The 16,370-nt window shown below is 42.0% G+C and overlaps 1 protein-coding gene across 3 annotated transcripts in view; it reads left to right on the forward strand.

Annotated features, from left to right (window-relative positions):
• Window positions 1–16,370, forward strand: part of CPVL (carboxypeptidase vitellogenic like) — a 61,514-nt gene that overhangs the window by 22,738 nt on the left and 22,406 nt on the right. For all 3 annotated transcript variants that reach the window (XM_082193502.1, XM_082193501.1, XM_082193500.1), the window contains exons 5-11: window positions 925–983; window positions 2,170–2,249; window positions 3,706–3,772; window positions 6,513–6,635; window positions 7,030–7,161; window positions 9,239–9,337; window positions 10,955–11,128. In XM_082193502.1, the coding sequence (XP_082049628.1) occupies window positions 925–983; window positions 2,170–2,249; window positions 3,706–3,772; window positions 6,513–6,635; window positions 7,030–7,161; window positions 9,239–9,337; window positions 10,955–11,128 (734 nt within the window). The remainder of the gene's footprint in view (window positions 1–924; window positions 984–2,169; window positions 2,250–3,705; window positions 3,773–6,512; window positions 6,636–7,029; window positions 7,162–9,238; window positions 9,338–10,954; window positions 11,129–16,370) is intronic.

Consider the following 16,370-nt stretch of genomic DNA (forward strand, 5'->3'; position numbering starts at 1 on the left):
TAAAGCATTCTCAAGGATAGCTTGCTATATAAAATAGGATACAGAAAAATAATTCAAATAATCCACCAATAAACTATAAAGCAGCCTAAACATGTTTTAATCCATCGGAAATAAAGGGCCTTTCGGTTTTGGAAATGTTTTCATCACACCATTCTCCAACCTGGTATGTGACTGATAATACTCGGTTAAAAAAATACCTTTAAAATTCTCACCGCAAGTGGTATGCAATGCTTTTTACAATTACGCTTGGTGCTAACATCTATCTGAAGTACTTGGGTTTAGTTTTTTGTTTTTCTGTCTTGGTAGGAAATGCAGAACCATATGAAAATATTGTAAAATAGCCAATGCTTTGTTTAATAGCCTAAAACAAATAATAACATTACTGTAAAGATTGAAATATTGATTCTATGCAGCATGTTAACAATGCAACCTTCTCATGTTGTTCAACATTGCTGCATCTTGTGACATAAAATGAGCAAAAGATGAATTCACTACAGTAATGTGCACCGAGATAATATCAGTGACAAAGTCTGGCCCGATAAATCCATTTTTAATATATACCTTAATCACAGCAGCCATATACCTTAATGGGATGAAAAAGGTAATCACACATAATGATATAGCAGTTGGCAACTTAATGCTATATACTGTAAGCTTGTGAAAGACTGCATAGTTTTCTTCTGTGGTCTCAAAATGTTGAATAGTGGACCCTACAGTTCAAGCATGCCTTGATTATTGACTTTCTGGGTGACTTTGGCATGTTAGCCTACAATCCACCTGGGAGCAAGCCCTACTACGTTCAATAGGACTTGACTGCTGAGTAGATACAGTTAGGGTCGCACTCTTTGTCCTGCTTCCTTTTTGGACTGATGCTAATGATTCAAGCTGTAGACACTCGACTCTCATTTTCTTCCGTGTTGATAGTGTCCGAACGAAAATTTCCTTGGACCTCCAAGTTTTCCATGCTCTACATTGACAATCCGGTAAGTGAACAACGGATAAGCTTCGTGTTGCGTATCTAAATGTGTCCGTTGAAAAAAACGTTTGCTTGACAGGAACAATTGCCTTAACCCTTATGTTCTTGCATCTTAAAATGTCATAATTTTATCTGTTAAATGTAAGGATAGTCACTTTGTCAACAGCCCTTTTTTCCTCGACGTGGTATGGCATTTAAGAAGGATCTCGTGTAGGGGAAACATGGCTAGACAAAATCTTTGGGTAGCTACCAGGGCTAACCACTGATGTGGAACCTATGGACCCACCATGCTAGGTGCCTGGGACTGTTTCTCTGCAGACATTTTTATTATTATTTCCAGTGCCCCACAATGTGCGGTTCTACCAATGAAGGAGGGGTCCCTTCAGATCTGGAACTAGGTCTGTGCTTGCTCTCTACTAACTATGTGGTGGGCTCAGGTCCAAACTAGTCATGACCCACAATATACTTCCTCTGGCTCTTTAGGTTTTATTCAAGCTGAAGCTGAATTTGGGCAGACAGAAGGGAGGAGACTGGCTAACCCTTTCCCGCACTGACAGTTTTCCTGTTCAAAATCCCTCCCAGTTAAGGGGGAAAGTTATAGGAGTGAAGGTCTGAATGGAAAACACTGCTGATTGGGATGTATAATTCCACCCTTCCATTTTTGTGTGTGTGTGATCCTGTGTGTGATTTTAATTCAGCAGCAGCACTCTGAATTCTCTCTTCGCCTCTTTGTGGTGACTCTGGAATATATTTACTTACAATTGAAGGTTGCCTGAGAACTTGGTAGATAAATTCCTAACAGTCACCAGAAAGCTTATTTTAAACAAAGGTTGAAATATATGTCCCCCTTCCTTTATTGACAGGAAAAAATTGGAACTCTTTCTGTGTGCCTTGATTTGAAATGTGGCATGTCGCTAAATTTTCTCACATCTTGAACACTGTGCTAGAATAATCCTAACTATGCTAGAATAACGAAAATGAGTCTTATTAAAGGAAGGTTCACAAGCTGCATGTCTGGAGGAATTCAGATCTTCTAATGGACTAATTGCAAAAACAGGTTTTTAAACTCCATTTGCAACTGTAGGAGAAACCATATACCTAACAGAATATCATTTTGCTTGATGTCGAAAACAGCAGTGAAGAACTGGAAGATAATTGTTCCACATACATTTTATATTCTCTTTTGCTATCAGGTTGGAACTGGCTTCAGTTTCACAGATGATGACGCAGGTTATGCAGCGAATGAAGATGATGTAGGAAGAGATTTGTATAGGTAAATCAGTCGATAAAAGTTGCATTTTCTTCTGCTAAGCTTTTGAAATGCACCCGAAAAGTCAGAGCTTGCTGACACCTTCTAGAGAGCTTTCGAAATATTTATATAGTAAAATGTTCTTTATCCCCTTCTCATTTTAAGGAAATGATTATGTAAGCATTGGGTGAGATCATAGACTCGTAGAATTGTAGAGTTGGAAGGGATCACATGAGTCATCAAGTCCAGGAATCTTTTGCCCAACATGCGGCTGATCCAGTGTTACTCATACTCAGAGTAGGCCTTGGAAATTGATGGACTTAATTACCGTAACATCGGTCCATTGATTTCAGTGGGTCTTCTCTGAGTATGATTTAGTTCAGGGGTCAGCAAACTTTTTCAGCAGGGGGCTGGTCCAGTGTCCCTCAGACCTTGTGGGGGGCCGGACTATTTTTTTTTGGGGGGGGGAATGAACGAATTCCTATGCCCCACAAATAACCCAGAGATGCATTTTAAATAAAAGCACACATTCTACTCATGTAAAAACACCAGGCAGGTCCCACAAATAACCCAGAGATGCAATTTAAATAAAAGGACACAAATAAAAACACGCCGATTCCCAGACCATCCGCGGGCTGGATTTAGAAGGTGATTGGGCCAGATCCGGCCCCTGGGCCTTAGTTTGCCTACCCATGACTTAGTTGAATATTGCCCTTGGCATCCGGACTTAACAGAACGTTGTGTGCATGTTTTCAGATGCAGAGAATAGCACAGTAGAGAGCTTTTAAACATCCCTTTCGAGACAGTGGTTTTGTTAAGTAATATACGTGCAGTTTTCCCTCATTCTTGAGAGACATCAATCAATACATCTGTCTGATTTCACCTGCCTCTTTATAGATTCCCCATTTTTTTTTTATGCATCCCTCTCCTCTCCTTGCAGCCTAGATGGTTGTGTGGGAAAGGTGAGTTCATTCTGAATAAGAATGATGCTTGGTAACAGAGATGGCAGAAATGCAGACTGTGTCTTCCTTCAAGGTGGAAAATTGGAGTTTCATGGCCCAAGCAGAAATGATGTCACGTGTCTTCCTGCTTGTCTCTTCCCCAAGAACCTGTACATATTGCAGCAGAAAATGTCTCTGTTTAAGCACTGTATCTGCAAGGAGCATTTTAAAAAGTGTGCTGAGACTTCTGCATATTTTTAAATTAATATAACTGTGTAATAGATTGTGTATGTTGGGATGAGATTAATGCTGTGACACTTCACTGCAGTTCAATTTTTGAGACAAAATGTACTTTGTGGCTGAAGGATGATGTCACACTTGCCTGTGACCATATTTTCACGAGTGAATGTCAGCCTGCTTCTGTTGAGGTGCAGCTGCCGAATAAGTTAGCAAACTTTCATTTTCAACACTACTATGACATTTGACTACAACCTTTCTTAGTGCAGATATTTTTACCTGTACTTTGTCTGTTATTTCAGTGCCCTCATCCAGTTTTTCCAACTCTTTCCTGATTATCAGAAAAATGACTTCTACGCAACAGGAGAAGTAAGTTCCGATAACTTTTAATTCTTGAACTGTGTAACTTGTGAACGTGAAGATCGCCAAAGAGAAATTAAGGAACTTTTTGTGGATTATCCTAAAGCAGAGGTGGACCTGTCCCCCCTCTGCCCAGTTGGATTTAATTTTAAATTACATTTCCTAGATACAGGCACATCTATCAACATACTTTGGATGACAGTATGTTTTATAATTAGTAAAATAATGAAAAATAATATCTATAAAACAGCCAGCAGGGGGAGCAGAAAGGACCAGAACAGACCCTTCCAGATTAAAAAATGTGTTGTTACCTAGCGATTTCCCCAGCCCCAAAGTACATTTTCTGGTAGATAACTTTGGCCTCAGCATTTAGTCTGGCAGTGTTTCTTTTAAAAATTAAGAGCTTAGGTATTTCTAGAGGAGCTTTTCTCATTGATCCTTGCTTTGGTACTGAATTTGATTTCAAAACCTATCCTCCCCCCAAGAGAGAGAAGGGAACCTCTTTGGTATTGCAACTAAAAGTTATCTGTTGCTCACTGCCTCTAACAACTTAAGCAGAGCAGCTCTTTCTTTGATACTAACTGCTAACACGTGTGACATTCTAGTCAAGAGATACTGCTTTCATTACAGCTTTGTTCTACGAGTCTCCTTTGTCTCTGAAGATGTAGATCCCATCTTGATTTTTCTGGCAAAGAAAGCTTCTTTAATTTTTTGCTAACAGAGATACTTGTCTAGGAAAGAAATCTGCAGTGTGGGGTGGGAGAAAAGAGAGTCAGATTTCATTGTGCTTTTTGCCTGTGGAGACCAGGGATCACCTTCTTGGTTTCACATCATAAAAAGCCTCCTAAGAAAGGAACGATGGAAGAGGCTTGAAACAAACAGTTGCTGTGAAGCCTTGTGAAGGGTGAAAGGTCCACTCTTCATTGGCAGAAATTGAGACAAAAGGCCTGAATGCCTAAAGAGGCTGAGAGTATTAGCATATGCTCCTTTGTATATGCTTATCTTGCATTAAGTTATATGTTACCATATCGTCTGCAGTGCACTTGATATCTGCAGTTTGGACTGGGTTACCAATATGCAGAAGCGCTAAGAGATCCATGGATTAAGCCCTTCCCCATCTGTTTCCCCTTGTTCCCTATGTCTTCATTTTCGCTGAGTTGGTTGAAGGTTTCTATTCTTATCCCTCTCCCCTCATTGATCAAGAACTTTGGCTGCGCGTCTCTCCCAACACCTTCCTTGATTACTCTTCAGATGGCTTGTAATAGCTTCTGGTTACCTGCTAAATCTTTCCATTCCAAGCACTAGCCGCATGTTACCTCCAAAGTATGATTGAAAGTCATGGTTCAGAGGCGACCCAGGAAAGCAGGCTGCAAATATAGCCTGGAAGAGTGCTCTATCCAGCCTAATGGCACATTCGTACTTAGGATTGGCCAGCACAATATTGCAGCTCATTGATTCATTGGTTTTGTAAGTTCATGGGTTATTCCAGCATTGCAAGCATTATTGAGCTGGTTGGATACATGTACCTTGGATGTCGAATGGATTCTGTTGCGGAAGTCTCTTTGACTTCCAGAACATTCAGAAAGTAAAGCCCGGCTTCTGATTGGCTGCAGGAAGCTCCTGCAGCCAATCGGAAGCCACAGAAGCCCCGTCGGACGTCCGGCTTCCAAAAATAGTTTGCAAACCGGAACAGTCACTTCCAGGTTTGCAGCATTCGGGAGCCAAAACATTCGAGAACTAAGCTGTTCGAAAACCAAGGTAAGACTGTACTAGAAGCGAAAAGACTTTGATTACAAATTTAATTAGTGTTCTCAGTTAAAAGGTTGAAGGATTTTTTAAAAGAAAATCATTTAGGCAGGAATCCAGTTGGTACACACAGAATGTCTTTTGATCCTTTGCTAACAGGAGAGGGGAGGTAAATTTTTCCCATTTGCTGTCTCTTTTGCACCATCCAGAACCCAAAAATCAACTTGGGAGATATTCTCTAACATGTAGAAGGGGGTTGGGAGGGGAGAAGATGAATCAGAATAAATACCCCGTCCTCTATGAGCTCCTTCTATGAGCTTAAGAGCACGAATTCTATTGATTACTTACAGCCTTAATAACGAAAACTTGCAGGTGTGAATCAAATATTTTAGATGCAATCATACTGCATAAAAGCATTTATCCTTGGAGCACATTACCAACTCGCCTGCATGCACAAACCTCTTGTGTTTATGCTTTTTGCTGCAGCCAGATTGTTAGTGGCCTCCCATTGAAAGTCCCAATCATCTCCTTCCTGAGAGGAGTGGCTATCAAAAGTATGGGACATTGCACTGTCAGAACATCCAACACATGTATGGAGAGTCCTTAACAGTTCATTAAAAATAGATCTTTTTATTTCACATGGTATAAGATCTTATCCTAACGTAAACTCAGTTGAACAGCCCACTAAACCCCAGATGAAAGTGTGGAGATGCTTTATGGAGAACTGAATTGACACACACACACACACACACACACACACACACACACACCCTTTTCAAAATATATGATAGTTGAATGCGTTACTGTATTCTCAGCTTTCAGGTTTTCTTCCCCATTGTATTTTCATTTTATTTTTTCTATTTCTGCATGCAATTTGTATTGACTACACCTATCACTTTTGATGTATTTTGTATGTGATTATATCAATAAACAGAATTTTTAAAAATGTATAAAAGCTATTCACACTACCTTTTTGTTTCACTGACTTCTTCATTATCACTAGTCCTATGCAGGGAAGTATGTGCCTGCCATCGGCTATTATATCCACACGCGTAATCCTACGGCAAAGATAAAGATCAACTTTAAGGGTGTTGCCATTGGAGATGGTCTCTGTGACCCTGAATTGGTACGATTTCTCCATATTGTGTTTAATTATATTATTATTATTATTATTATTTAAATCAGAAGTGGATTGTGATTCTCAAATTGCGGGGAAAGGATAACAGAAGAAAGAAAAAAAGAGTATTGTTCCATGTAACTTTCTATTTTCACTAAAACTTTAATTAGTTTGCCACATGTTTCTTAAGAGCAAATTAGCTGCGATCCTGCAGGGAACTAGACTGCTTATAAATGCCACCGAAGTTTTATTGCAGCCTTGGCAAACTATTTAAAAATTGGAAGCATGCTTTAAAAAAATAGATAAATCTCTGCTAATGCACTGCCTTTTTTTTTTTAATGGCAATCTAGAAGATTAGAATAATCTAGACTAATATCGCCGAGTTTCTTGATTCCCTTTGCAGATGTTTGGTGGCTATGCAGAATTGTTATATCAAATTGGCTTGTTGGATGAGAAGCAGAAGGCGTTTTTCCGGCAGCAGACTGATCTGGCAGTAATCTACATCCAGCAGAAGAAATGGAGAGAAGCCTTTGAAGTACGTATTAGAGGCCCACATGCTGGCCTCCAGCAATTAAAACCATCTGAAGAGAGTAAGGGGGTCAGAAGGAAGCAGAATGGAGGTCACAAGCTCCGCACTGGAGAAAGGTGTCCATTTATATTGCAGCAGAAGGGCAAAGAGAGGGAGAACTAATGGAGAGAGAAATCGCCGTCCAATGTTTCTACAAAATTTACCTTGGCCTCTTTTCAGAATTGAGTGCTGTGGCATATGTTTACATAGGCATCTCTTTCATGAATTGCTTTAATTTTTCTAAGTCTGTGCTTGTATGCCCTAAAGGTTTAGCTTATCCCCAGGAAATCAGGAAAGATGCAGTCGTGGAACTCGTTGCATATGCTTGAACACATGCCTGAAACCTTTCTATATCCATGAATAATGGCTCCAATTTTTAACCCCCACCAAAAGAGTGGAAGGCGAAAACAGCAGCACACACAGTGGGCTGGCGTTTCGCTCTGAATTTGCGGTGTTTTGTGTTTCCCGCGCAGTGATGTCATGAAGCAGCCTTCGGATGTGTGCAGCAGTAACCCGCTAATGAGTTACTTACTGCAATACAGTGCATTTGACAGAATAATTTGACTAATTTTAGAAATAATCTTTAAAATGCATATAGCTGTGTGGCTTGTATTTCCTCCCCTTGGGAAGATCCACCATGCTGACTTATATTCTCAACATTGCAGTTTATATCCATGCTACACATTAGCTTGTTTCATTTATTTATTTTATTCACACACACACACACTGCTTGATTATAAGGAAACCTCTAAAATCTTAGCTATGGTAGAGCAGTGGATAGAGTGTGCACAACACAGGCAAATAATAGATTGGAGTAGCATTCTAGATTGGATCTTCCTGGGGGCTGGCAGTGGGATCAGGGAAGTTGAAGTGGGTCAAGAAACTGTGCCTTCCAAATTTTGAATATGGTAATCAGTTGGCCCCAAGAAGAGGAGACAAATCCTTCCTAATAATAGTAATAATAATTCTATTATTTACATGCCGGCCATCTGACTGAGTTGCCCCAGCCAGAGCGGGTGGCTCTCAACAAGATATTTTAAACGCAATAAAACATCCAGCCATCGAAAGCTTCCCTGAAAGCCTTCAGATGTCTTCTAAAAGTCAAATAGTTGTTTCTCTGTTTGACATCTGATGGGGAGGCGTCCACAGGGCAGGTGTCACCAGCGTTGCCTTTACCTGGGGGTTCAAGGGGTGCGGGGAACCCCTGAGCCAAATTCTGGGGGGCGCCAAATGCCAATTCTGGGGGGGGCACTGGAGGTTGTAGTTGGACACCCCCATCCCCAGGAACTTTTAGAGGGGAGATCTGTTCACTGTGGATGGGTGCAAGGAAGGCGTGCAAGCCCAGGCGAGGGCGTGGAGGACCCAGTGTTGTGGGCGCCGCATGGTGGCTCCTCTGCCTCCGCCCAGCACTGTGGGCAGAGCTTTTCCTTTCCGCGTCCCACCCATTCCTTTCCTTGCTGTGCTTCTCCTCCTGCGCCATCAGGTGCCCTGCCTAGCCCTGCCCAGGTCTGTCCCCTCGTCCTCCCGCAGCAGCGGAGCCCAGGAGGGAGCAGAGTGGCGGCAACACGCCAGGCAGCCTCCCTTCCTCTCGCGCCAACTGTTTCCTTGCTGTGCTTCTCCTCCCGCGCCACTGGGCGCTCTGTGTAGCACTGCCCAGGTCCGTCTTGTCACGCGACGGCACCCTAGTCCTCCCGCAGCAACAGAGCCCAGGAGGGAGCAGAGCGGTGGCGGCGGTTATTACAGGTGAGCAGTTTCTCCCTCCCATTGTCCAGGCAGGACAATGAGAGTGGTATGCATTCAGGGCTTTGAAGATCAACACCAACACTCTGAATTGTGCTTGGAAATGTCCTGGGAGCCAATGTAGATCCTTTAGGACCGGTGTTATATGGCCTTAATATTTCATTGCTCAGGTACACTCTACAAAGCATCTCCTTGCTACTCGTAGCAAACTGAATTATGCCGAGCATTGCAGTTCCTTAGAATTTTTAACCCAGCAGAAACCATATTTTGAACTGTGTTTCTTTCCATGGCTCTCTTCCTCCAGGTGTTTGATGTTCTGTTGAATGGCGATGAAATTGGAACTGCTTCCTTCTTTCAGAACGCCACAGGGTGTAGCAACTACTACAACTTCATGGAGTGCCAGGTAAGCCACCCTTAGACTAGGCATTCTGGTGATGTGCTTTCGAAGCTATGGAATTAACTTGGGCTACTGCTCCCTCTATCAGAGGGACGCGGGTGGCGCTGTGGGTTAAACCACAGAGCTTAGGACTTGCTGATTAGAAGGTCAGCAGTTTGAATCCTCGTGACGGGGTGAGCGCCCAACCTAGCAGTTTGAAAGCACGTCAAAGTGCAAGTAGATAAATAGGTACCACTCCAGCGGGAAGGTAAATGGCATTTCCGTGCGCTGCTCTGGTTCGCCAGAAGCAGCTTAGTCATGCTGACCACATGACCCGGAAGCTGTATGCCGGCTCCTTCAGCCAATAAAGCGAGATGAGCGCCACAACCACAGAGTCTGCTACGACTGGACCTAATGGTCAGGGGTCCCTTTACTGCTCTATCAAGAGCGATTGGAAATAGTGGTAACAGTACTGGAGCTTGGGGAAACAATCCCTCCTCCCCTTTCCCCCCTGTTGGTACTTAAATCTCAACACATGCTTAAGGTCAAGGGACGAGTGGGATATTTTGCACCTGGTGCCAAGGTAACATGAGGAGGTCTTTAACATTGTGCAAATACTGCAGACGATTCACCTAGGATGTGCCTGTCTCTCCACTTGCAACAAACTCAACAGCTGGAGAGAAAAAGGAAGGGTTTCCCCCTACCACCCCATGAAGATTAGGTCTATCGATGGCTATTGGCCTGGTGGCTAAATGGAATTTCAATATTTAGAGGTGCTGAGAGAGTGCTGTTGCCTTCATATTGCCTGTAAACTGTCTAGAAGCATCCAGCTAAGCACTTGGGAGCCAAATGTTAAGATTAAAAAGGTAAAGGTACCCCTGCCCATACGGGCCAGTCGTGTCCGACTCTAGGGTTGTACACCCATCTCACTTAAGAGGCCAGGGGCCAGTGCTGTCCGGAGACACTTCCGGGTCACGTGGCCAGCGTGATGAAGCTGCTCTGGCGAGCCGGCACCAGCGCAGCACACGGAAACGCCGTTTACCTTCCTGCTATAAAGCGGTACCTATTTATCTACTTGCACTTAGGGGTGCTTTCGAACTGCTAGGTGGGCAGGAGCTGGGACTGAGCGATGGGAGCTCACCCCGCCGCGGGGATTCGAATGTTAAGACTAGTTTGACCTTTTCCCTGCAAGTTTCTCCCCCCTAAGTTCTTATGGGAAATAGTGCAAGATGAAGCAGTTTCCCTAAGTTAAAACTTGATATTGTGTTGCCTGCATGGGACATTGTTTAATGCAAGTAAACTCAGTCTGGCACAGTGACAAATTAATGTGGCTGTACATTTTCACCAACAGCAAACCTTTTTTCCCCTTTCTTGTTTGATCAATTACCAAATGCCACCAGTTTTCATGACCTGCTGGGATTTTCCCCTTATGAAACTAATAGACTTGAACACTTTAAATTGCTTCATAATTTCAGACTTAACTGACCCCTGCAGTTTCATGTTTAACACAATCCTCACTTATGTGGTGTTTTGCATGCTTTAGTGCTAGGTAGGATATTCTTGTACATGGAGAACTAGGGAATATAATTTTATTGTGTTGATTTTTTGCAGCCATTTTTATCTTTTTCATCTTTTGTTTAATAGGAACCTGCGGATCAGGAGTACTTTGGACAGCTGTTAACATTGCCAGAAATAAGGAAGTCTATCCACGTTGGCAACCTGACATTTCATAATGGCTCCATGGTTGAGAAACATTTGCTTGAAGATGTGATGCAGACAATAAAACCATGGCTGGGCGTTCTGATGGATAACTACAGGGTAGGTAGGCTGTCAAGCCCAGCCTCTTAAATTTAAGAACCTGCAGAACTGCCTTAATTCATTATTTTCCAAATATTTAACCTCCAAATTTTTAACACCTACTTCCGACTTCTAATCAGCCATCCCTAAAACAGAAGCAGAATAGTTTTAGCAATTCAGTGATAATCAGCATTGCAGTGAGATTAGCTGATTAACTTTGCATTTCAAACCTTTACCCAACATTGGAGAGGATAGCTTTGTGTTATAGCATGTAAAGTGTCTGTTTTTTTCTGGCATTCTTTTTTTTTTGGGGGGGGGGTCAGACTTGGTTAGTAAAGGTGATGAAGTCCTCCGTTGGAGACTGTAGCACCTCAGTTCTCATGTGTATATGTTGCAGGGACTTTTCCCCATATAAAATACATAGCATTTCAAGAGAGCTAACTTTCGAAGCTGGTGAACTACTTCTGCACTGGTGGTTGAAGTCCTCGTCTACAGGACAACATTGCATCTTAGCAACTGTATTTGTGCTTGAATGTTTTGCTCTTCCACAGCACCTGTTCAGCTTTAGCCAGCAGATCAACTGTATTATATGTGTTATTATTTTTATATATTTATAAAAGTATTTCTGTACAGTCGTACCTTGGAAGTCGTACAACGAAATACAAAATGCCATTAAAAGCACTGCTTTTAATCTTTGGTGTGCCTGGCTAATCAAAAACAGACAGAAACAGCTGTATAGGCCTGTTGGCATAAAAAGATCCTCAAGAGAGACAACAGCAAGGCTGTCTGCCAAATCTCTGCAGTGAGAATGTTCTTTAGCATAGGACTGGTGACGCTACATGTCTGACTTTGTAGTTGAGGCCAGTCACGCCCCTGTAACATGCTAACAGCACTCTTCCAGATAATCTCTTTGATTGATCTGTGATATAATGGCTCAGGTAGACCGTAAGGCATGGGTAGGCAAACTAAGGCACGGCGACTGGATGTGGCCCAATTGCCTTCTATATCCAGCCCACGGATGGCCTGGGATTCAGCGTGTTTTTACATGAGTAGAATGTGTCCTTTTATTTAAAATGCATCTCTGAGTTATTTGTGGGGCATAGGAATTCGTTCATCCCCCCCCAATAGTCCGGCCCCCAACAAGGTCTGAGGGACAGTGGACCGGCCCCCTGCTGAAAAAGTTTTCTGACCCCTGCCATAAAGTATACTGGGCCCAAGTTGCTCAAAACCCTGAACTTGGCCTGATAGCCTATGGGAAGTCAGTGATGTTTCAGGAGTTCCCATAGGCAAGTCTGTTGCTGTTGTAAAACAATAGAGGCTTGCCATTTGTTGCTTTTCTAAGTGCTGCCCCAGGCAGTCAACTAGAGCTATCTAGTAATGAGAGTAGATATGGGAGCAGATTACTTGCTTCTTACTTCCTGACCTAGTTTGGTAAGCCACTTGTGGTGTTTAAAAGACTACACAGAAATGTCCTAAATGATGAAATGAGTAACTTTATTGACTTTTTAAAATTAAATTCCACATGCCACTGAAATTAATCTTAAACAACTTAAACTGATTGAAGGCTGTGGTTAACAGTCATGGCTTTCTTCCAGAGAATCCCTGGAATGTGTAGCTTTGTGGGATGCTAAGACTTGTTTGTTGGGAATCTTTAGCCCTTCGTGTAACTTTTAATTTTTAGCATTCTGTTAGATGGGCCCACAACAGTTGCGCAGGCATAAAACTGGTTTAAATTTCTAGTGTACATGTAACCTTAGAAAATATTGAAGAACGTACCTACTGCAGCAGCTTTACATATATATATCTTTAGTTAGATGCTGTAGGACACAACCAGTATTGGTCTGTGACTGTAATTTGTTCAGTTTTTATGCTGAATTTTAAATTGTTGTCACATGCCCTGGGACCTGCTGATGAAGGGCATGTGACGACGACAACAACAACAACAACAGGACAGTGGTTGTAGCACAAAAGAGAGGTATGCACATCCCATTTGCTGTGGCCAGTCTGAAACTCACATCTTGTGATCTTTGGAGTTCACATGTAATGTATTGGCTAGTTTGCATTGTATATCACATGTGGGGGGGGGTACGGAGCCACTCATTTCTACCTCAAGAATATTGCAATGGTTTGGAATGATAACTTACTTGCATGTCAAGCTTAATGTTCACATGTGACATGGCTTGGGGCAGTTTTTGCTGTAGCCAGAACATCTCTGCAAGACTGAGCTATCTAACCCTCTTTTGGTCTATGGCAGGAGTCACTTCACATCCCATACCAGTGCCTAACCACATGGTAAATGTAGCATTTTGATCTGAACTATATTGGGAGGGTGAGGACCAGTCCAAGTTGAAGCACTCTCCTTTTCTACGCACTGGAGGTTTGGCTGTTTTGGCAAATCCAGACTTTTTCCTAAGGCGAAGGATTGTTGTTGTTGTTATTTCTATACCACCTTATACCGTATTTCTATACCACCCTATGGATGTGCCCTTTGAAGCCCTCCATGTCAGAAATTAATAATTTCAAACCAAAGTAAGTTTGGTACGAGGAAGTGCATGGCGTTTTCTGGGAAGTGGTCAATATGCCCATCATACTTTTTGTTGGATTGAAGGATGTGTTCCTTTTAGGATACGTAAAAAGAAACAAAAGAAACTTCTTTGTCTTCTCGCTCAACCAAAGCCAGATGGGGAATAATACTACTCATAATTCATTGTACGGGATTTGTGAAGGATGCGGCATGGCGTGTGGTAGCTGCCATGATAGATGCTGCAGCCTACTGACCTTTCGAAAGAGCGCAATCACTTACAGATTAAGAGCAGCATACTTGGTGCTTAGAAATGCTGTCAGGAGTGCTTCAGAAATTCTGTTTATGGCACTCCTGTGTCTAGGTTAAACTGTTTGCTATGCTTCCTCCAACCCCTCTATCTTCCTTTAGCAATTTAATAAGGAATTATGGCAAATAATAGAAAATGGAAAACACTGTGTTAATGGCATGGCCTCTTAGAAATCTGGCACCATTATCCTTGGTTGTATGTTGTGTGGCGATTAGTCTTGTGCAGTCCTTTTTGTATTTGGCAGAATTTGGTATTTCTCAGCAGTAGAGAAGATGCTTGGTTGCCAATGGTCCCAGTTTCAATCCTTGGTGTTTTTGGATAGGGCTGGAAAAAACCTGCTGGAAACTACGGAGAGCTGGCGCCAATCAATGTTGACAAGTGCTCTTCAGCCTTGTAGTCCTGGTGTTGTTGGGTTGCAGATGCCATCATCCCTGAGCAGTGGCTAAGTTGTTTTATGGGATTATGGGAATTGTAGTTCAACCCCAACTAGGGATCAAAGGTTGAAAAACACTAGCGTCGGCAGTACTGGACCCAATGGGCTCACTCACTTTATTATTTTTTTTTTTTGGTTTTTAAATGAATAAAAATAAACAAAATCTTTAGGTTTTGGAAGCTTTATTACAAGTTGGCCATCTTTTCTGCAAGGGTATTTAAACATTTACTAGGACTCCTGAAGGGTCTTTCTAAAACTAGAAAGAGGAATTTGTCTTAATTAATAGGAAGGAAGCTCATTTGAACATAATCAATTTGACTTTACCTTATAAATTGCAACATTGGTGAGGTTGCACTTCCTCCTATGAATTAGGTTATTGGCAAGGGGAAACTGCTGGATCCATCTCTGCTTCTGGCATCCTTGAAAAGGAATTGGACAGTTACAGCTTTCCCTGGGAAAGTACGATCTTTCCATTATCAGCCTTGTTTTGGACTAGACTATTGGCAATACGCTGTATGTGGGATTGTCCTTTGGAAAATTTCAGAAAGTACATCAACTTGTTAATGAGGAAATGCTGCACCAAGAAAGCAAATACTGATCACACTTAGCTTAGAGAACTTCATTGGCTCCTAGTTGGCTTCCAGACACAATTCAAAGTACTTGTGTCGATCTTTGGCATCCTAAATGTCTTGGATCACTGTAACTGAGGGAGCATTTAAGTGTTATTAGTTGAGATAGCAATAGAGGCTGTGCTTCAGGTGCCTGACCACCACCAATGATGCCAAGACTTCTCTGGAGAAGATGATCAAAAATCTATATGGCACCATTCCTCTTTTCTCTTACAAAGCAAATGCTATTTTACTGGGTTATGGTTTTTTTAAACATGTGATTCTAAATATTTATATTGTGTGGAATTGACTCTGTTAGCTGTAATACGTACTTTTTAGTGGAAAGCCAGGATATAAACATTTTGAAAACATAGTGAGAAGCAGAAAAGTGGGAAGGATATTTATTCCCCGTTTGTCTGCTCTTCTCCAGAGATCCCTCAAACTTTCTACGAAATGCCAGAATTTTCTTCTGTTCCTTGATTGATACCTTCCTGTTATTCACCGTAGATACATTATCCGGGCTTCAAAGGGTGGAAAGCTCCTTTTGAAAACTTTCCCATTGCTTAGGAACCTGGATATATTTCTTAACTCAGCTATTTATGTGCTTGTTTATGTTTCTGAGCTTTGGCTCCATTCCCTCCCAGTTTGTAGTTGTGGGATTGTCTCAAGCTGCCTTTTTCCGCTTTAATTTTGGTTTAAAAAACACACCAAAAAAAACCCCTAATAAAATGCAGCTGTTACTGAAACGCTTAGATATTTTATCAGGTTTTCCCATCAGATGTGTTGCAGTGTCACTGGTGAGGAAATATTACACCAGTAGGTTCAGGCAATGAACAAAACATGGCACATGTGCAAACTGGCCATTTCTCAACCCTCATCTACAACATTGGCTCCTTTGTTCGTAACAAAGCTGAAGGAAAGACCTCTGTTACATCCCACACATATCCCGTTTTTCAGCCTTCAAAGATTGGCTTCTATTACTTCCACTGACATTATTTCTTCAACATAACGTGGTGTTGCTTCATAAAATAGAGGCAGCCCAGTAGCCTAGTGATGACAACTGTTTTATCCATTCTAAAACCAGTCACATTACATTTCTATAACACATTTTACACTACAGTAATTGTCACACATTTTTCCCTCACGCACACTCGCTCAGACACGATGGGCATCTCCCCCCCCCCATTTCTCTGCGTAATAGTAGATTTGTGTAATTGCACCCCTTTTTGTCAGATGCAGAGTGCTAAAAAAGATTTGTGGGAGGAAATCGTAATACGGGATCACAAATGGTTTTTCAAACTTGGGTCTCCAGCTGTTTTTGGACTACAGCTCCCATCATCCCTATCTAGTAATAATAATAATAATAATAATTTATTATTTATACCCCGCCC

This window comes from Podarcis vaucheri (assembly GCF_965113315.1).
Source record: "Podarcis vaucheri genome assembly, chromosome: 12".
NCBI lineage: Eukaryota > Metazoa > Chordata > Lepidosauria > Squamata > Lacertidae > Podarcis > Podarcis vaucheri.